The sequence below is a fragment of the Xenopus laevis genome, chromosome 3L (genome assembly GCF_017654675.1).
Source record: "Xenopus laevis strain J_2021 chromosome 3L, Xenopus_laevis_v10.1, whole genome shotgun sequence".
Taxonomy (NCBI): Eukaryota; Metazoa; Chordata; class Amphibia; order Anura; family Pipidae; genus Xenopus; species Xenopus laevis.
The window spans coordinates 23,519,757-23,541,523 of record NC_054375.1 but is presented as its reverse complement, the minus strand read 5'-3'; the positions used below and the strand labels follow the sequence as shown (position 1 = coordinate 23,541,523).

The window sequence follows — 21,767 nt, the reverse complement described above, 5'->3', positions numbered from 1 at the left end:
TCTTATTACAAATGAGAATTTATTGCCAGTTCACACTTCCAGTCATGCAGGGCAGAGATGTTGCTTCCCTTAGCCTTGACTGATATTTAGCTACCCTAATGTTAACTCAGGGGACAGAGCAGTGAGGAAGTGGCTTGCAAGATTATCATTGCTCGGTGATGAGGCAAAGAACTGCTTTTACTCTCCTTCTCTAAATAAGGAAAGTGCCTGCCAGACATATGACCATCACACAAGTTTGGACCTTGAAGGGTTCCTTCATATACATATTATAACTGCAGATAGTTGTTCCGATGTCTAGTGGAGACATTTATTTCAGCTCACAGCAGGCTTTGGGGAGAGCAGGTCAGTGGTACGGGCATTACTGTGCTGCTATTTTATCCTCGGCATGCCGCTGATGTCAGAATGATGCTGTGGAATAGGCCAGCCTCTGATCTATAAAGATAGGTCAGGCTAATATATCTAGGTAGCCCTAGATTGGAAATCAGGAACTCTAAAACATGGTCCCCAACACTTTGATGTTTCCTGATCTCTCTATCTTCCCTACTCAACTGTTTCAAGGCTTTAGTTTGATGTCAGCTATCTCTTTCTGCTTGCCAAAAATAATCCTTTGCCGCCATGCTAAAGAGAGAAAAACAAGAAGGGAGGTATTTTTAGGGCCATTAATTCTGACCACGTGTCCAGAAGTTGCACTGGGTTGCCGTTTCCCAAAGGCTTCCCATCACTATGTCCCACAGAGGCGGCATTCACTGGACGTTGTCTACTGTTGTCGTCCTATGTTTTCTGGTGGGGATTGTTCCGTCGTATCCTCTTCCAATCAGAGATAACGGAACTTTACTTGAAAGAAGATGGGGGTCACTTTTTGCCAGGTCACTTGGGATGCCTCCGGATACATTGGATGTAACATGGAAGAGCGACTATTTGCTCGGAATCAAGAGACACAGAAGGCTTTACTGCAATGTGGGAATTGGATTTCACCTTCAAATTCTCCCTGATGGAAGCATAAGTGGGGTTCATAATGAAAATCCTTACAGTGAGTTTTATGCTATCAAAAAAATTATTCTTTTAAATCAACCTGGATTAGTAATTACAATATCAGTAATGGTTTGTGAGCAATTGATACCTTTTAGCTCAAACATCATATGATACCTAGTGCAAAATATCTTTCTTTTTTAAACCAGCTATTAATATACTCTAGTTTGCTGAACTTCATTCTCTATACTTATTGTTCGTGAACAACTGTATGAAAGGAAATAATAAGATTTGGGTGCATGCGAAACCCCTTTTTATCGCCTGGGATTAATGAAGGCATTCCCATTTACAGATTAAGACTATGGTGCAGAATGTAATTATTGTGGATGGAAAGCTATTTATTTTACACATTGTTGATATATAGAAGCTGTGATAACATTGACAGAAACGTACTCTAAAGAATGTTAGACATGTAGGCATTCCAAATTACAAATGTGTTGCCTTTTTGGCATTCTTGGGCAGACGTATAAAGCTAGGATGATTATCCAACAGCCTTCGGGAGATATCATATGCAATACCATCTGGGCTTTTTTTTCTGTAAAATGTACTTATTGTACACTTTTATGACATTAAAGTGTGGATCACCTTTAGGTTACCTATTAGTATGTTATAGAATGGCTAATTATAAAGCAACGTCTCAACTAGTCTTCATTGTTTTTCTTTTTGTTATAGTTTTTGAATGATTTTCATTCTTCTTCTGACTCAGCTTCTGCTTTCCAGCTTTCAAATGGGGGTCACTGATCCCATATAAATAAACAAATGCTCTGTAAGGCTACACATGTATTGTTATTGCTACTTTTTATTACTCAGCCCCTCTCCCACTCATATTCCAGTCTCTCAAATCAATGCATGGTTGGTCGCTAGGGTAATTTGGACCCTAGCAACCAGATTGTTTCGACTGGAGAGCCGCTGAATAAAAAGCAAAACACAAATAATAAAAAAGAAAAATAGTTGCAAATTTTCTCAGAATATCACTCTCTATATCAAACTAAGAGTTAAATTAGATTAAAAGTGAACAATGTTTGTGAATGCCTTTAACTTTTTAACCTAGAAAACAGGTACTGCCAAACCAATGCCACCAACAATCTGCATCATGATATTATAAGTTCTGCTTACAATTAACTTCAGTATGTTGCAGACAATGGCTTCATAAGACAATTGGCACTTGGCCTTTAATTTTTATGGTGTTGATTCTTGCAATTTAAAATGTTATCAGGTTGCTATGGGGGCTCACCATAGTAACTCGGCAGTCATTTCTGTGCCAGTATGGAGCATAAATTGTACAATGCAAGATAAACTATTAAAAATAATAATTACGCCTTAGATTACATAGTAGGTGTTTCTCCAAGGCAGAACTGGCCCTTTAATAGGCAATGTAATCCTGTAAACAAACTTTAGAGAAAATGCTCCATTGCACTATGCCCAAAGGAAATCAGATGCCTGGGAAATATGGCTCCACAGTTTGCAGGAGAAAACATATGCAGTATTATATGAACAGGTATAGGATCGCTTATGCAGAATGCGCAGGGCCTGGAGTTTTCTGGATAAAGTATCTAATGTGAGGCACCATGCATTTATATTCAAGAAAAAAATTGCCAATACCTGTGCTTGCTTTCAAAAGGGGGGCTCCCACATTTATTCAAGGTGCTTCCAGACACTTTACAATTGATCAAACGTTTCGGGACCGCATGGCCCTTCCTCAGTGATACCCAACCATAGAGCATGTGCATATTTATAGACATTTAAACAGCGACCTCTTGTGGTGGTCGATACAAAATACTTTAAAATTATTTAAATAGTAGTGCAACAATGTTAAAAGCATAACAAAAGTATCAATATCAATTTTACAACCTGTTTAACAATGTGACTGTCTTTATAAATATCCTACAAATTGATTAAAATTACTAAAACCCTCCTTAAATCATGTGTACGTGAGTTATTATTCTCTATTTTACCAGTGGTAGCATTAACCAATTATTAATCAACCTGAGTGATATGATCCATACTTACAAAAACACTATTTACACTTTACAATATCATAGTTTCAAAAACGTACTGATGCTTGTTACTCACTGACTATAGTACAATTAGCTGGAAGATGCATATATCTCACTTCTTATTGTAGATGTTCCTTATTTTAAGGCTGTAAGGAAAATATAGACAAATTAATAATGGCACTGACAGATTAACACCACTAGCACCCTGTTATAGGCTTAAAGAAAACAGTTAAGACCCCAACTCTCGTTCAGCCCCTTAGGGGCTAGGGTCCCCAGCTTCCATATCCAAAAACATTCCCGCTGTAATAGTTTTTTCTCCGAATTAATATGTCTGGGGCTAACTTCTTCTAACACTTGCCACCTCAATTGCGAAACATTATGTCTATGGTCAAGCCAATGTTGACCGACCGTGGTAGCTTTTGTGTGTGCATTCTTAATTGAACTTCGATGTTCATTTAGGCGTAGTCTCACTGATCTGTTTGTCTTCCCTACATACCCCATTCCACAAGGGCATTTTAAAAAATAAATTAAATTTTTGGATAAACACGTATGGTACCCTCGTAATTTAATCGGAGTTCCTCGTGTGGGGTGTGATACAGTGTCCCCCTTTATAATGCTGTTGCAATTCTGGCATGAGAGACAGGGAAACGTCCCTATTACTGGTTTACCCAGAAATCTCTGCTTGGTTACTACTGGGGGTTGCATATCAGTGTGTACCACATAGTCTCCCACATTTTTTCCTCTTTTGGGAGCACCCCTTTTGAAAGCAAGCACAGGTATTTGCAATTTTTTTCTTGAATTCACTACTGGCGAGTGGCTAGGCCAGGGCCATATATACCTGTATCCCCTGCATCGTTGTTTCATGAACCATGCATTTATATGTCTTTTTATGAACAGTATCAATAAGTGCCAGTTATAAAAGAGATTATTATTATTATTATTATTATTAACAACAACACATAAGTGCTATTATTTGCAGCACTGTACAATAAATAGTTGTATACATTGGATAAGGTAAAAAAATACAATCAATAACCAATACTGCAATTCTGTTCTGGCTGCAGGGGATCAGTGACCCCATATGAAAGCTACAAAGAGACACAAGAGAAAGAGAGATAATTAAAAAAAAAAAAAAAAGTTAAGAAAAGGGCAATATAAAACATTATAAAAGTTAAACTAAAGGTCAACTACCCTTTTAATTGTGCTGGAAATAAATCATTCCAACATGGAAAAGAATTGTCAGAATACTTTTTCCACATATTTTCTTTCAATTAGGAATTCAAAGTACATATTGGGAGGAACATAATAATCACAGAATCACAGAATAATGTTGAACACATTCTGACAAACTGACACAAGTACAGGTATAGGATCTATTATCCAGAATGCTTGAGATTTGGGGTTTTCTGGAGAAGGGATCTTTGGATCCCTTATTGGATCACAATACCTTGATAAAAAAGGTAAATATTAAAATAAATCCATTAGGATTGTTTTGATTCATGCATGTTATACAAGATCAAGTAAAAGACTGTTGTAAATATAATATTGTCTTATTATTACAGAGAAAAAGGAAATCATTTTTTAAAATAATAATTATTTGCTTAAATGTACTCTATGGGAGGCAGGAGTACCATAGGAAAGGAGAAGAGGTGCAGAAATTTTGTCTATATTGGACTTCCTCTATGGGGGGTGGGCTTCTTGTAATTGGGAGATTTCTGGATAAAGTATTAGGGAAAATGGGATCCAATACCTGTATCTCATGTGACAAAATTGTCAGTTCCTTAAAAAAATATTTTAATAGATTTAAGAAAAGATTAAACTGTTGGGAATCTTTCTGGATTACCAAGTTCAGTCTTTCATGAATCTTTCAATTATAAATGATAAATATTTTGGGACTCTGTGACAAATGCCAGTGCTGTATGTTGGAGCTTTAAGGACAAAGGGAATGTGGAATCTCATATGTGCAAAGAATATTGTCACTTGTATTTCTCATTTTGTTGTAACCCTTTCTGTATAAATATTTGGACGGGAATATACCAATTCAACAAATAACGTTAAGCTGTTTTGTTTGCTTAGGTCTGTTAGAAATTTCAACTGTAGATCGAGGGATTATTAGCTTGTTTGGTGTGAAAAGTGACCTGTTTGTGGCTATGAACAGCAAGGGCAGAATATATGCTTCGGTAAGTAAACACATGGTTTTACTTGTAGGGTCGGGTTTCTTTTTGCTGGGACGGGGGTATTAATTTGATTCATTCTTTTCATAGGGTTTAAACAGGAAAAATATTAAATATACTATATTGTATTGATGATATTTTATTTAATTGATGAAATATGAATATGTATCAGTGAGTAATGCCTCATAAGCTTTTCCAAGTATTTTAGCGAGAATTTGTGGTTGAATAATTATCTACTTACCCTTTGATAGACAGTTTCTCTAAAGAAATGTATTTGTCTTTCTCTCTCCTACTCCCTGTATTTTGTTTCATATGATCGTCATTAGGTATTAAAAACATAATCGTTCTAGGTTTGAACACCTAAACAGCGCTTTATCTGCCCTCTTGAAGTTTAATTACAGTATAATACAGGTATGGGACCTGTTATCCAGAAAGCTCAGGACCTGGGGTTTTCCAGATAGTGGATCTTTCTGTAATTTGGATCTTCATACCTTAAGTCTAGGGAATCATGTAAACGTTAAATAAACCGGATAGGCTGGTTTTGCTTCCAATAAAGAATAATTATATCTTAGTTTAGATCAAGAACAAGGTCCTGTTTTATTATTACAGAGAAAAAGGAAATCTTTTTAAAAAATTTGGGTCATTTGGATAAAATGGTTCTATGGGAGACAGACTTTCCATAATTTGGAGCTTTCTGGATAATGGGTTTCTGTATAAATGATTCCATACCAGTACAGGCAAGTATGGAAATGTTGGACAACATTGATATGACTAGCAAAGCTCTAGTATGGATGATTCTTGCTGGAGAATCCACATCTACGTGTAGTTTAGACCCTAGTATAGATCTCAGCAAAGTCAAAATTGCAATAAAGAATATGATATGCAGTATTATTCTGGGCAGTGGTGTAACTAGATATTACCTACAGCAAATTATTTTTCAGGCCCCCAAAATGTTTTATCAAAATTTATTGAAATTGTATTTGAATTAGGGCCTCATGGGGCCCCTGCAGCTCCTGGGTCCCCCTGCAGCCAAAGGATCTGCTTCCTCTGTAGTTAAGCCCCTACTTATGGGCGATGTACTTAGCATAACTGGAAAGGGCAATGGGAACGTTTTTCAGAGAATAATCACTGTACATTCCCATGAAAGAGGAGGTAAAACCACTTTAAAACATCTGAAACATTATTACAGGTGCAAAAAGACTCTTCCCTGCTAGTGATTTCAGTCATCTCATTGTAATCTAACATATTGGCATTACTATGCAACTTGCTTGCCCACATTAAACTTCAGAAAGTCAGAAAGAGCATTGCTTAAGTGTAAAAAAAAAAGTGACAATATTCTAACACTGAAAAGAGAGGGGATTCTCATTGTAGGATTTTCTTGCATTTTGAGCCACTTGCTATGGAGGGCTTTATGTCTTAGTATGCAATGTTGCTTTAAGAATTCATCATATTGTTTTATGACCACAGCTCCCAGTGTGTTGTAATCCTTGCTAATAGGCTGAAGGATGCTGGGAGTTGTAGTCTAGCAACATGTTTAGTGGTGCAACACTGATATGAAAGGCTTATATTACTTTATATAAATCTATGTAGATTATTTTTGTTGCGCATCTGTCTTGTATCCGTAATATATGATTTGTTGCTATTACAAATCAAGTTTAGCTTATCCCATGTATTTGACACAATTTGTTGTTTTAATGTTCCTGATAATAATCATTGCTGGTGTCCTAGACTCAATGCCACCCTGATCACTGCAATTCTTTTTTTTTTCTCCCCATGCTTGTGTGGGTTCCTCCCACACTCCAACAATATTCAGGCTGGTAAAACTGACCATAGTGTGAACGTGATATGGACCTTATACATTCTGCTGGGACAGGGATTGATTTTAATGATGTATAATCTCAGTATAGTAATGCGAAATATAATGCAGTTATAGGATCTGTTATCCAAAATCCTTAGGACCTGGGGATCTTTCTGCCGTTTGACTCACCATACCGCTAAAAATTATTTAAACGTGAAATTAACCCAATTAGGATTGTGTACCACCAAGTATAAGGTATTGTTTTATTATTATTATTATTATTATTATAGTGTGAAAAGGAAATCAATTATTTCTGAGCTTTTTTTAGATAACAGATTTGGCGATAAAGGCAATTTACTGACACATTCTTTATGTTGCCTGTGATTTAGGCAAAGGAATAGAATAGAGTCACTACTGAGCACAAAAAGCCCTATTTTAATTTGACAGATGCAGGGTAGCACCAAATTATTTTGTTTCCTTTTAAAATAAAGGGTTATTTATCATAAAGTTTCACATGTTCTGCCGATTTGTAAATGTTATAGCTTTTTGTTAATTAGAAGGGAAGTTACCATTAAGAACATTTCAGTTTGGCTATGTGCAAGGTTATTTTGTTATTTTGTGCCCCTTGTAGAAACCTCTCCTGGAGAATTTGTGATCAATTTTGCAGCATTTTTTAGGGGGTGGGGATGGAGTTCAGCCGTAAAAGAAAAAGGCATTGCATCCTTCCATGGAAATTAAAGAGAGGTAGAGAGACAAGTTTTAAAATGACTCTCAAACATTAAAATGTATTTAGAAGGTTATATTTCCCTTGAGACCAGTGATTTGTATAAATACTAGGTCAGAGAGATAATATTTAATATGTATGTATGTATATATATATATATATATAGATACTGTATATATATGTACAGGTATGGGATCCATGATCCGGAAACCCCCCCATTATCCAGAAAGCTCCAAATTACGGAATGGCTGTCTCCCATAGACTCCATTTTATCTAAATAATCCAGTTTTTTAAAATTATTCCTTTTTCTCTTTAATAATAAAACAGTACCTAGTATTTGAGCACAACTAAGATATCATTAATCCTTTTTCGAAGCAAAACCAGCCTATTGGGTTTATTTAATGTTTACATGATTTTCTAGTAGACTTATGGTATAAAGATCCAAATTACAAAAAGATCCTCTATCAGTAAAACCCCAGGTCCAGAGCATTCTGGATAACAGGTCCCATACCTATATATATATCCTATATATTTATATATATATCCCAACAAAGTTTAATAAATCCCAATTGGGTGCAAACGCATTCCTTTTTGGTTTAATGTTAAAATTATTTTTTTAGTAGACCTCGGGTACGGAGATCCAAATTAGGGAAAGATCCCTTATCCAGAAAACCCCAGGTCCTGTGCATTCTGGATAACAGGACCCATACCTGTATATATATATATATATCTCATACCTCCCAACTTTTTGGAAGTAAAAAGAGGGACAAAAAATTTTTCCGCACGTAGCGCAGCAAAAATTTTTGGACCACGCCCCTTTCTGTGACCACACCTCCTAATTACCGTGTTCATTTTACAACATTTGCCAGATTATGAAAGTTTGAAAATAATTCTCCTTATCTAAACTGTTTTTTTGTGTCTCAAAATTGTTACAAAGTATCTTATGTGCACCTGTTACCTGTTCTGTGTTCTCTGCTAAAAGCTAATTACGTGAGAAACTTTGTTTCTTTTTCTGGCTGTTCAGTGCAGAGAAAATAGGGACTTTCCAGTACAAATAAGGGACTGCGGGTTGAGCTGTCAAAAGAGGGACTGTCCCTCCAAAAAAGGGACAGTTGGGAGGTATGATATATATATATATATGTTATTTGTTTATTTTATATAACTTCAAAACTATAGAGTTTACATTTAATTGTTTATACATTGTTAATGTAGCTCTATAATACATGTCCCTTTAACCCATTTCAGTCTTTAGCCCTGTTCTTGTTGGGGGGGGCCTTTGATCTTATCACACCACATGTTGCAAGACAACAGACGTCATAGATCAAAGGGGAACCTGGAAATGTAAAACTGATGTCAGTGGCAGTGAAGTCCCTGACTGTCGGCACTGCAGAATTTATGATCTACATCAGGCAATTATTCACATACTGCAACAATAAATAGTAATTGCTCAACTAACTTTGGGGCGAGAAATAATTTTCACCCAGGGGTTTGTTTGTTTTTTTCCTTCATATTAGGGTAGGGGCACACGCTAAGATTCAAGGAGATTTATTCGTCCAGCAACAAATCTCCACAAAATGCCTTCCTGCTGGCTAGAATCGAAATCGCCGGCTGGATGGCACTCGGATCGATTCGTTTTCCGAAGTCGTCCGAAGTTTCCTCGTGAGGCACATTGTTTGAATTAGATTATTTTATTATTTTTTTAACGTTTGTGGCATTATAAAATTGAATAATGTAGTAGAAGTATTGTAAAAACTGTAACAGTTGGGAAAAACCTGGTGGAAATTGGTCCAAACAATAGGGCAAATTACTGGAAATGCAAGACAGTGTTTCTCTATTCTCTCCTATTCATATTCCAGTCTCTTATTCAAATTAATGCATGGTTGCTAGGGCCACTTGGACCCTAGCTACCAGACTGCTTAAAATGCAAATTGAAGAGCTGCTGAATAAAAAGCTAAATAGCTAAAAAAAACTTAAATAATAAAATGTCAACCAATTGCAAATTGTCTCAGGATATCACTCTCTACATTATACTAAAAGTTAACTCAAAGGTGAACAACCCCGTTAAGTCTACTAGATAATCATGTAAATATTAAATAAACCCAATAGGCTGGTTTTGCTTCCAATAAGGATTAATTATATCTTAGTTTGGATCAAGTATAAGGTACTGTTTTATTATTACAGAGAAAAAGGAAAACATTTTTAAAAATATGGATTATTTGGATAAAATGGTGCCTGGATAATAGGCTTCTGGATAACAGATCCTCTACCTGTATATAAATTATCTGCCTGTTTGTTTCATTTTGTTTCCATTTAGTCTCCATTTAATGCAGAACTCTTTGAGTGATAAGCTAAATAGTAATTTATAATATAAAATATTGCCATTCCAATTAAAAAATCTCAGCAGCTTTCTGAAAATTCTTAACACCAAGTAAAACAAAAGGTTTCTAAGGCAATATTGGCTAAATTTGCTATGTATTCTGGGGTATTATATATAAAACCAACACTGCATTTATCCTACCATGTGTTTTGGGGTATTATACATGTAACTGCCCCTGGGATAGTACAGATATGGGACCTATTATCCAGAAAGCGCAGGACCTGGGGTTTTCCAGATAACAGAATTCCTTAATTTGGATCTTCATACCTTAAATCTACTAGAAAATCATATAAACATTAAAAAAAACCAATAGGCTGATTCTGCTTCAAATAAGGATTAATTATATCTTATTTGGGATTAAGTACAAGGTACAGTTTATTACAGAGAAAAAGGGAATAATTTTTAAAAAATTTGGATTATTTGGATAAAAAGGAGTCTATGGGAGGCAGCCTTTCCATAATTCATAGCTTTTTGGATAATGGGTTTTCTGGATACGGGATCCAATACCTGTACTTAAAAATTTGACTAAGGCATGATATTTCTCTGAGTTTTTAGGAAATGTGTTTCTTTGTATTATAAATGAAAATAAAGGAAGGGCAATGCTTTTCATTCTCTGTATAAAATATCAATACAAATTCGATGTAAATACACAGTAAATCAACTCATTTGGCTGCTCATTCTTGCAGCCGTTTCATACCCAGCAGAAAACATGATGGTTTCACATAACACAAGGTTATTGATGCACGTAGTCAGGCATGCACGGTCGCATGGTGTTTTGAGGGGCTAATTGGTTGTGTTGATGGATGGGAGTTAGTATTTTTCTTAGGGAAGCTTCTATTTTTATCCTCTTGCTCCTATAATTGTGATTATCTCTGTATCTACCTCTGTAGCCATGCTCTTCTATGCAGCAGAAACCTCTATAAAGTATTAGTCTCCCTTTACTGTCACATTCTTGTAGTCTTACCATTATACTCACAAACCCCCTCTGGTAGTCAGCTGGTCCAAGAAACCTAGAATACTTGAGAATATATCAAGCTACATATGTATCAGTCTTTTAATCGAGTCAGGGGGGATTTACTGATTATTTGCCATGTGGTCATTTTAAATATAAAATGTATCACAGCTCTGGTCTGTGTATCGGGTTGCATTTAGTGTATCTGTTGGCAAATATAAATTGCACTATAAATATGTAACAGGCGAATAAAAGAGAGCCTTGCTAATGTATATCAGCAAGTGGAGAGTATAAGGGAAACAGGTGGCATCTGACCCGCACAGGCTGAAAGCTGAAGAACGAGATTTATTGTTGGGTGCAGACACTCAGGCACCGTCTGTCATAACACACTCTTATCCTTTACAAATAATAAGCTTTTAAAGTGTCCTTGCGAAGCCACCCAATCATACCCTAGTCGACTTCACGGGTAAGGTCACTCAGCATAGAAGTATACAGGGATACCATTGCAGGGACCTACGTCATATCATTTCTAGTTGAATCTATTATCGATGCCTTACTTCATCCATAGATATGAAGGTGCAATTTAAGACTCTTTTAGCTATTAGAGTTAAGGATTATCCACATCGCGGCATCAGCTTGGCACATGTTTGTGCACATGTTAGGAGCCAGATATGAAATAACCACTTCATATTATGTGAAACACCAAACACACTTTAATCTTCACAGTAACATAATGCTTTGCTGGCTTTGATGGAAGAAGGGAAACCAAGTGATGCCACAAGAGTTGGTTGCTTAATATTCCTGTAAGCCCCATCAGGTGGAGGTTGATATTGTTAAGCAAGATGAATGGGAAAAGTTATTAGGTGCCTCAAGGAGGTACATTAATAAGTTGTACTTCTGAATGCTGAGGCAAAGGAGAAATGGTAAATCCAGTTATTTTCCACTGGGGCAACCACTCACTGGAGGAAAAAGGAGAAATGGTGACTCCAGTTATTTGCCACTGGGGCAACCACTCACTGGAAGGCTGTCCTGAGAAGTTCTTAGTTGCTCTGATACATTTGTAAGCTTAGTCATGCTTCAGGGTAGCAAAACAATAAATAGTAACTCTGGCGTTGCCTTCATACCAGTATATGACCTCTATCCTTTCATTTTGGGGCTGATGGGTTTAGCTTAAAAATATAATTGATTAATAATTCTGTCTTTTACCAAGTCATTGACATTGAGAATTGATTGTCAATGCCTAGTGGCTCCAGTAGGTTGGAGTCGGTACCAAGAAGGAAGCTGGAATGCAGACTCACCGGAAATAGTCTAATTTGCGGTACACAGTGGGTTAAGCAGATCAAGGTCAATATCCAGGCAAGAAGTTAGGGGCAGGCAGCAACCAAAGTAGTCAAGAGTTGAAGCAGAAGGATCTAGAACCAGAAATCAGCCAAAAAGATGGAGAATAACCTATATTCAGGCATTTAACCCGGGTTAATGTTGTTCTTCTAACTTTGAATTTCACACCAGGCGTGATGATGTCACATGCCGGCGCAACTCTATGCCACCTTTAATATGGAGTGGAACTCTCCTAACCAGAATGCTACTGATATTACCCCCTCCTCTAGGTGGGGCACCAGACCACCATTGCCAGTTTTGTGAGGGAACTGTTTGTAGAAGTCACAAATCAAACGAGGAGCATGGACATTGCCATGTTTTACTTAGGAACACTCCTCAGGACCAAAGTCTTTCCAAAACATTAGAAGGAACCTCTGGAGAATCTAGTCAAGAATTTTTTCTACCTCATACTATTTCTGGTCTTCGACCAGAGGAAAAGTAGAGTGCCCACGAAGACTGTCGCGGATTCAATCTCTTTAAGGTTTGTATGTATAGTTCTTATGATTGGCAGCAATAGCAATGGGCCGTGAAACTTCAATGAAAGGTCACCATTCTTCCAAGGCTACCTTGACAGCGAGAAAATCTCGGTCTCTGTTCGGCAGTGGAAAACTTTTTAGAGAAATAGGCACAAGGATGAATTTTCCCATCTGACAATTGCCTTTGGGACAAGATAGTTCTTGTGCCAATAGTGTATGCGTCCACTTCAATAAAGAAGGTTGACTAGGTTCCAGATGTCCCAGGCCAAGGCCAAGGGTTAGTGTTCCAACTCTTGGGCATGAGTGCCAAGATAGAAGCGATGAGTGTGGAAAAGCCCTTGCAAAAGTACCTGTAGCAGTTGGCAAAACCAATAAAGCTCTGTATGGCCTTGGTGCTGGTAGGAAGAGGCCAATCCTGTATTGCTGAGACTTTGGCAGAATCCATTTCAAACCCTTCCTGAGAGATAATATAGCCTAGGAAGCGAATCTTAGGGACTTTAAAAACACACATTTGCAGTTTGGCATAAAGAGAGCTTTTCCTCAAAAGAAGCACTTCATGCACTGGTCTCTGTGACTGACAGTCCTTGGAAAAAACAAGAATGTTGTCTAAGTAAACATCCATAAGTTAAACCAGAAAATCCATAAAAATTTATTGGAATACGGCAGGAACATTACAAAGACCAAAATACATCACCAGACACTCATAATGCCCATCTCTGGTTTTAAAAACCATCTTCCACTCGTCCCTCACTCGTATCCAGATAACAGATCTTTAACTACTTTTAACTCAAAGATGAGGGGTAGGGGATAGCGGTTCTTCATAGTTATCTTATTGAGGCATATAACTCTACCTTGGAGTTGGTCGTATGAACCCTCTCGGAAGATTATGTTGAATAAACTCTTTCATTTACTCTTTCTTTGAGTGTCCTGTAGGGAGTATGGTTTCCAGCATAAAAACGATGGAGTAGTCGTAAAGCTGATGAGGAGGAAGAGTTTTGCAGATTTCTTACATAAAACATCAGATAAATCTTTGTAGATGGCAAGGACTGAAGATCAACAGAGGCAAGATATATCCGATGAATAGCATTAGAGTATAGACAATTTTTGAGGAACTAGGGACGCCAATGAGAGATCTGGCTGGGAAACCAGAAGATGGAGGGGTTATGTAAGCGAGCCATGATAACCCCAAAACCACTGGAGCAGAAGGGCAATTATTAATGAAAAAGAACAATTTTTCTTTATGCAGAGATTCAACTGTTAGAGGTAATTCCCCTGGTGTTTCAGATTTCCAACTTCAGAGGTCTATTACAAACAAGTTGTACGTCTTCAGAGTTTCTCATGCTCAGAGAGATGGCAGGGGATCCCTGTTGTACCTAGGAGGTGAAGGAATGTGGGGTTCATAGGCCTTTGCATGAATCACCATGCAGTGAAGAGTTCTCTCCAAGTCAGGGAGAGCTTCCTCAGTAGGGTCCATGGCCAAATATACTATCGAGGCTTAGTGGCTCTAGTGGATTGAAGTTGGGACCAAGGAGGATTCTGGTGTGTAGGCTGACAGAAAACAGTCCAATTTGCAAAGGGCTAAGCAGATCATGGTCAAGTCAGGGGCAGGCATCGATCAGCGATCAGCGTAGTCAGGAGTCGAAGCAGAAAGGTCAAGAACCAGAAATCAGTCAATATGGCAATTATAGAGCACCCAGAATCTCTCAGGAGAAGACCCTTTATGTGTGGGCATTGATCTAGGGTTACTAGCATCTTTTTAATTTTGAATTTCACACAAGATGAGATAATGGCAAATGCCTATCTGGCTTACCGATGTCACAGCATTGCAGCCAGGCTCAGACTGGCAATCTGTGGGTTCAGGCAAATGCCAGAGGGGCTGCTGTAAGATGCAACAGACAGTCACTATTTATTGGGCTGATGGGAGGCTGTTTGGGCCTCTGTGTACCTGAAATGGCATCTTAGTCCAGACCTGATTTCAGCCATGGGCGCCTCCATCTTTCCTCACCAGAGTGTCCTGTTTGTGTGTAGGGCAGAATAGTTCATGATTACATGAGTGGGACGCTAGTATTTCTTTTCTACTATAGATTTCCAATTCCAATTTGCATAGGGCGGGAAATTTAAAGTTGTATGGACGTTTTTATTATAAATGTTGTTGCAAATGTTTTAAGTTACCGGTTTATATTACACATGTACAGGGAACCTTAAAAAAGACAAGAGAGTTAATTTAATGCCTTACACATGAGCCCATTGTAAAATTAATGTTCCATATGTGTACATAAAGTGTGTGGAGAAAACCGCTTACCCAGAAAAGTTAGGTCTTTTGCAGCCAATCCTGCTTAAAAAAAGGAAAACGCACTAGCATTTTTTGAACTCTAATGTATTTTCAGCACACAGGATATGATGTATGTGACAGAAGATTGAGGAAGATCTAGCTGCTTTATAGTACTTTGCCTGGTCTGAGGTGGCAAAGGCAACTCTGGCGGAAGAGCTAACGTTCAATAAAATCCGCATTTTAGTGAATTTTCGGAGTAACGTCCGTTGCCAGATCAAAAAGTCACCTGCAAATGACCGCTAGCGGCAGTACAGTTCGCCAGCGAATTGGCGCCTGTGCAGTAGCGTTAGCCACTTCGCTCTTTAGTAAATCTGCCCCCATATGTCTTGTATCATGATACAGAAACATCGCCCCACTCAACTGTTTTATTATGAGATTTATTTTGTCTCTGAGAAGTGTGTGGCCTAAATTAAATTTACAAGATTATGGATGAGTGTTTGTCCCAGAGCATGGTCACAATGATTAAGGAATATCTAATATAAGTAATTCAAAAAACAACTGGACTTGCAGGGTAATTACTGAAGATGTCTCACTACTCACCCGAGAGAAGCTGCTCAGATGAGTAGTGAAACGTCTTCAATAATTACCCAGCAAGTCCAGTTGTTTTTTGAATTACTTATATTAGATATACCATGACCTGGATTAATGAAAGTCTTCATAGTCAATGATTAAGGAACTATTGATATTTAGCACCTTGAATTTATTTAAAGGGCAACCATGAAAATAATTTATGTTGTGATATAATGCTATACTAAAAATTTTTAAATTATTTTTTAATATATTTATTGGTAATTTCCCTCAGCAACAGGATTAATACCAGTAATAAGTCTCAGGAAATCATTAGTCTGTGGATAACACCACGTAATGTAATCTTTTATTTTTCCAGCTATTCCTTTTCTGGTGTGTTGTGTTTACACTACATTTGTTTATTATATTTTCTATGCATGCTTCTTCAGTCAGTTTTGCTTTCTCCCTACTGCACTGTCCATATAATCTCACTCATCTTCATAGCATTCTTTTTCTTTAACAGCCTACCTTCCAGGATGAATGCAAGTTTAAAGAAATCCTGTTGTTGAATAATTACAATGCCTACGAATCTGCACTGTATCACGGTGCTTATCTTGGAATAAGCAAACACGGGAGGATAAAAAGAGGAACTAAAATCTCGCCCGCAATGACAGTGACGCATTTTCTTCCACGGATATAAGAACGAATCATGCTTACAGCGAAATATGTACATTTAATTTTGCACATATGATTTAACTCCCAGGTAACACATTTATACAGTGTCAGAATATATGTATATTTGGCTCAAAATGTTTGTATTCGATCCATTACAACCAGTACCCATGGGTAATCTACTTACTGTACTACGTAGATACAATTTATAAACCAGAAACACTATGGTGTTGTCCTTGATTTCATATGATCTCCAAGAAGGCCAGATAGTTGGTTGCTCCTAAAGAATGTAATACATTTACTCTGCCCTATTCTGGCTCTACCACACCTTCATGGTATTTCAAGACACCCCTTTTCCATAGAACAGAGGTGCCCAATAGGTAGATCTGGATCTACCAGTAGATCTTTAGTTGGTGATTGTTAGATCTCAAGACACTGCCAACAAACCAATTGTCTAAATCACCCTCCTGTTTCATGCTTTTCATTCAGATATTTATTATGTTAAGGTTACATAAGAAATAGTTGTTTTTCAAATAAAGCAATATAAATTTTCTCACAAATTAATATTTAAGTAATATTTTCCATGGAACAGAATGCTAATAATGCTTTTATGGATATACTGTAGATCATAATGGGAAAACATCACTAAAAATAGACCTCACATTAATAATGTATGGGCTCTCCTGCCTTAGAATGACAGTATATTCCTTCTCCAGAACCAACCCTAAATCAAACCTCACCTAGCGATGACTTTAACAAGGTATATGACCTTGCAAACCATATAGGAGATACCATTATTGTTTCTAGGTGTGTTTTAAACCAGACATTGTACTTTATTAAGTACAGTTGGATTATTTATTAAAGTCCGAATACAAAAACTCAAAAAATTTAGTTTCTTTTTAACTATAAAATCTAAATTTTTATTTTAAAAAAAACTTGGATTTTTTGAGATTTATTATACTCCGAGGATGGAAAAATCCAATCTGAAAATTCGGCATCTCAGACCTATTGAGGTTGTAGATACAGTAAGTCAGTGGGAGAGGTCTCTATCCTATTTGTAATTTTCTGTGGTCTACGTTGGAATTAGACTGAAAATCTGACTATTTCGGACTTTTCGGGCAAAAATCCGAAAAAATGGATTCGTGAAAAAACTCAGAAAAAATTCCGAAAAATTTGTACGATTCTGATTTCTGGTCTTTTTTTTTCGGGTTTGTCCCCGATCCGATCAAATCATGCTTTTTTAATAATAAATAAACTCCAATTGTGGATTCTAGTTTGGTCAGACTTTTTTTAATTAAAATTAAAATTTTAAATTTTTTAACCTAACTTACTATATTACCACCTGGCCAGAAAAATTCGGACTTTAATAAATAAGGCCCTTAAAGTAAAGTTAATTTATCCCTGAAGGATAGAGGACAAATATTGTTCTTTAAAGGACTTTTGACCATTCTATTTTTCTGTAGGAAAAGTGAACATTTAAGTCCTTGCAAACTTCTAGAAGTATTTTAGATACATCGGTTACCTCAATCTAAGATTTTCTGTATTTCTTTTTTTATTTCTGAATATTATGTGCATGTTTATAGCTGTAATGAATAAGAAATATTCTAACGTCCTAATATCACTCAAAAGAGGAATTTTATGAGACTGCTTAAAGGGTCTCTAAATCTGCTACTTGATTTAAAATGGAAGAGAATAGCTTGCACCAATATGTATTTAATTGAAAGGGGGGTATTACTGGACACTGCACTTTTAGCATTTGAACAAAAGGTACTTCTTAAGAAAAATGGGGATTAAACAGTTAAAATGAAATGGAAATTGAAGTTGGTTCTTAAACTGGATGAAAACCAATGGTAGACTCAACCTCTGTTATAATAATGATCCAGGTGAGATTATGCCAAGCTATATCACTGGTCAAAAAGACATATGAACATAGACCCTTATTTATTTTAGATATACTTATTAAATACAGGTAGGAATAATCATGCTGCTGTTTCTACATAGGTAAGATACTGATACTTAATGGTTGCCATTGAGGCAGTACTCCAATTGGCCAAATATGTCTTAATCATGCATGCTTCATTTTGAATTTTGATGCCTTTTTGTTTTACTCTAAAAGAAAAATCAATAACTCAGTATAGTGTCCTTTAAAAAGGATCAGGTGACTTGGAAATAATTGGCCTCTCTGCATATGTGTTTAGAGATAACAAGGTTTAAAGGCATGGTTCACCTTTACATTAATGCCAGTACTCTGCCTTTCATCAAGATACTGTAGCTTGATAAAAAGCAGAGTACTGGCCTGAAACGTCACATTTTTTCGGATCTAAACCATGTGATGCTAATAAGCAGGGTCGGACTGGGCCAGTGGGACCTGGTGGGTTCCGCCAGCCCAGACCAGCTCTGCCGTTGTTAACTTCCCTCCCTGACCCTGGCTGTGGCAAACAGGAAAATGTGCAAAACACGCAAGGCGGGGGTGAGGTGCAGGTTGCAGCTGGGATGAGGGGAGAGGGGGCTCTGCGGCTGGTGGGCCCTGGGCACCCCAGTCCAATGCTGCTAATAAAAGGCTTTTTAAATGTATTTCTTTGATGGTGCTGTACAGCAATGATCTACAGAACTGGTTGTAGAGGACACCATGCGATGTTCTCCTCCCTTTTGAAATGTTTACGTTTGGTGAGTGCTGGCTGTCTGTTCTGTTGATACAGGCATGTGAGCCAAAAAATGCCACAGAATACTTGCAGAATTATTATTAGGATCATCTACAGGTATGGGATCTGTTATCCGGAAACCCGTTATCCAGAAAGTTCTGAATTACGGAAAGGCCACCTCTCATTGACTCCATTTTAACTGAATATTCCAAATTTTTAAAAATGATTTCCTTTTTCTCTGTAATAATAAATCAGTAGCTTGTACTTGATCCAAACTAAGATATAATTAATCCTTATTGGAAGCATAACCAGCCTACTGAGTTTATTTAATATTTACATAAATTTATACTAGACGTATGGTATGAAGATCCAAATGACAAAAAGATCCCTTATTTGGAAAACTCCAGGTCCCAACCATTCTGGATAACAGGTCTCATACCTGTACTCTGTTGGGCTGCTGGCCTTGAAATACTCAGAAAAAAAAGCTTTATTATGGTCAGAGTTCCATCTCTGTGTTTGCGTAACTAAAGCTTGCATCATGTATCAACGTTACATTATAAGAAGCAAAACTCTGGGAGTTTTAATCCAGCACATCTGGATATGGGATGTAAATGAGCCCTGTTCTGTTTTATGGATTGAGTTCTGTTCGGGAAGGGGATGCTGGGATTGTCACCCTCCCCATAGTTTGACCTTGCATGTTATATTTTGGTGTCACTAATGAACAGAAACATTTTGCAATGTGACAAGTAATAACGGGCTTGCTGACAAGGCTCCTCACATACAAATCTTTGGCATTTTTCTCCGAGATCCCTATAGTGTCAGTGGGAATTCACACTATGACAGCTTTTATGTTGAACTTCATGAGAGACGCCTAGGTACAATGTCTCTGATCTTGCAAGGGCAGACATGAATGTTAAAAATACTGTTTCATGTAACATTAAAATCAATATATACTTTTTTTTAGCAGTATGTGCTATTGGATATTGCAGAAGAACTCTCATTGTCTATACTAAAGGTTCATATGAGGCACTGCTCTCACACACAAACCAAAGGAACCCATACATGCTAGGTTATATCAGCCAATGAATGTATGTAGTCTTTTATTCCCACTCTACTTCCTGCTACAGTTAGATGCTGCATTTTATGTTCAGAATGTATTGGTATCCTTTAAAGGTAGATTTAGACTGATGCAGTGATATTCCGAGACAACGTGCAATTGGTCTTTATTTTTAGTGTTTTTAGAAGTACAGGTATTCTGTTATCTGGAAACCCATTCTCCAGAAAGCTCTGAATTATGGAAAGGCCGTCTCATGTTATTTCAAATAATCCACATTTTTTTAAAATAATTTCCTATATAAAAAAGCAGTTCTTTGTACTTGATCCAAACTTAAATATAGTTAATCTTAAATGGAATCAAAATCAACCTGTTTGGTTTATTTAATGTTTACTATATTTTTTCCTAGACTTAAGGTATGAAGATCCAAATTACTGAAAGATCCGTTATCCAGAAAAACCCAGGTCCCGAGCATTCTGGATAACAGGTCCCATACCTGTATTAGGTGTTCCAGTTTGGCATTTTAGCAGCTATCTGGTTGCTAGGGTTCAAGTTACCCTAGCAGCCAGTGGGTTTGAATGAGAGACTGGAAGATGAATAGGAGAGGGTCTGCATCGAAATCAATAAAATGTAACACTAAAATTATCTCAAATTCTCCATTAGGAAGTGAGATTAATACTAGTCCAAAAACACAAGCTGAAGTTTAAAGTCAAGTGTATAAACCTTAGAGTAAGTTGAAGGTATTTAGAAAGTTTCTCTAGCACAGTACAGAAGGCATAGAGACAGTGATATCAAATCCAAATGGGGTCATATAACTTTAGGCTTATGGTCAGTGATGTTACTAAAGGCTTCACCTTTGCAGTGGTGCCCCCTACCCCCATAACATCAACATGCCTGCAGTGCTTTGGGGATCACGAGGCCTCGGCAGACCTATATGGTGTAGGTATAGGGTGCAAGAAATCAAATGTATTTAATACCTCCAGTTCTGAACCCAGAGAGCTAAACCAGAGCAGGACAATCTGCTTGGAAAGCCATTCATTGATCTTAAAGAAGAGACTCCACAGCAGTATTGGTAAATGTTGTTGAACTCCATCTGTTAGCATCCTCCATTTAAAGGTAATCCAGAAACACCAGGACTAGATTCTTAAAGCTTTCTTAAAGGAACAGTTACACCAAAAACTGAAAGTGTATCAAAGTAATAAAAATATAATGTAGTGTTGACCTTCACTGGTAAAAGTTGTGTGTTTGCTTCAGAAAGACTACTATAGTTTATATAAATAACCTGCTGTGTAGCCATGGGGCAGCTATTCAAGAAAAGGCACGAGTTACATGGCAGCACATAACTGATAAAAAAAAAAACTGTTGTATTATACAGGGCTTATCTGCTATGTAACCTGTGTCTTTTCTCCTTTTTTACAGCAGCTTCAATGGCTGCCCCCATGGCTACACAGCAGCTTGTTTGTATAAACCATACTAGTCTTTATGAAATAAACACACAGCTTTTATTGGTGCAAGTCACAGTATATTATATATTAATTACTTTAAAACACTTTTATAGGTTGGTGTTACTGTTCATTTAATGCAAGAAGATTCTCCATTCTCTGAGATGCCCGGAAATGCCTAGTTTTTCATTTAAGTGCTCGTCTACTATAGGCA

General features: G+C 37.1%; 1 protein-coding gene and 1 long non-coding RNA gene across 2 annotated transcripts; one reads left to right on the top strand and one right to left on the bottom strand.

Moving 5' to 3' along the window:
* LOC108710782 lies at positions 1-2,721 on the bottom strand. Its single transcript, XR_001934793.2, has 2 exons — positions 2,632-2,721; positions 1-988 (listed from the first exon to the last, which is right to left on the bottom strand). It is a non-coding gene; the product is annotated as an uncharacterized LOC108710782 (long non-coding RNA).
* fgf6.L (fibroblast growth factor 6 L homeolog) lies at positions 724-16,860 on the top strand. Its single transcript, XM_018251939.2, has 3 exons — positions 724-1,030; positions 5,103-5,206; positions 16,267-16,860. The coding sequence occupies exons 1-3, from the start codon at positions 724-726 to the stop codon at positions 16,441-16,443; spliced, it is 588 nt and encodes a 195-aa protein (XP_018107428.1). The 3' UTR covers positions 16,444-16,860.
* Positions 16,861-21,767: the final 4,907 nt, after the last annotated feature.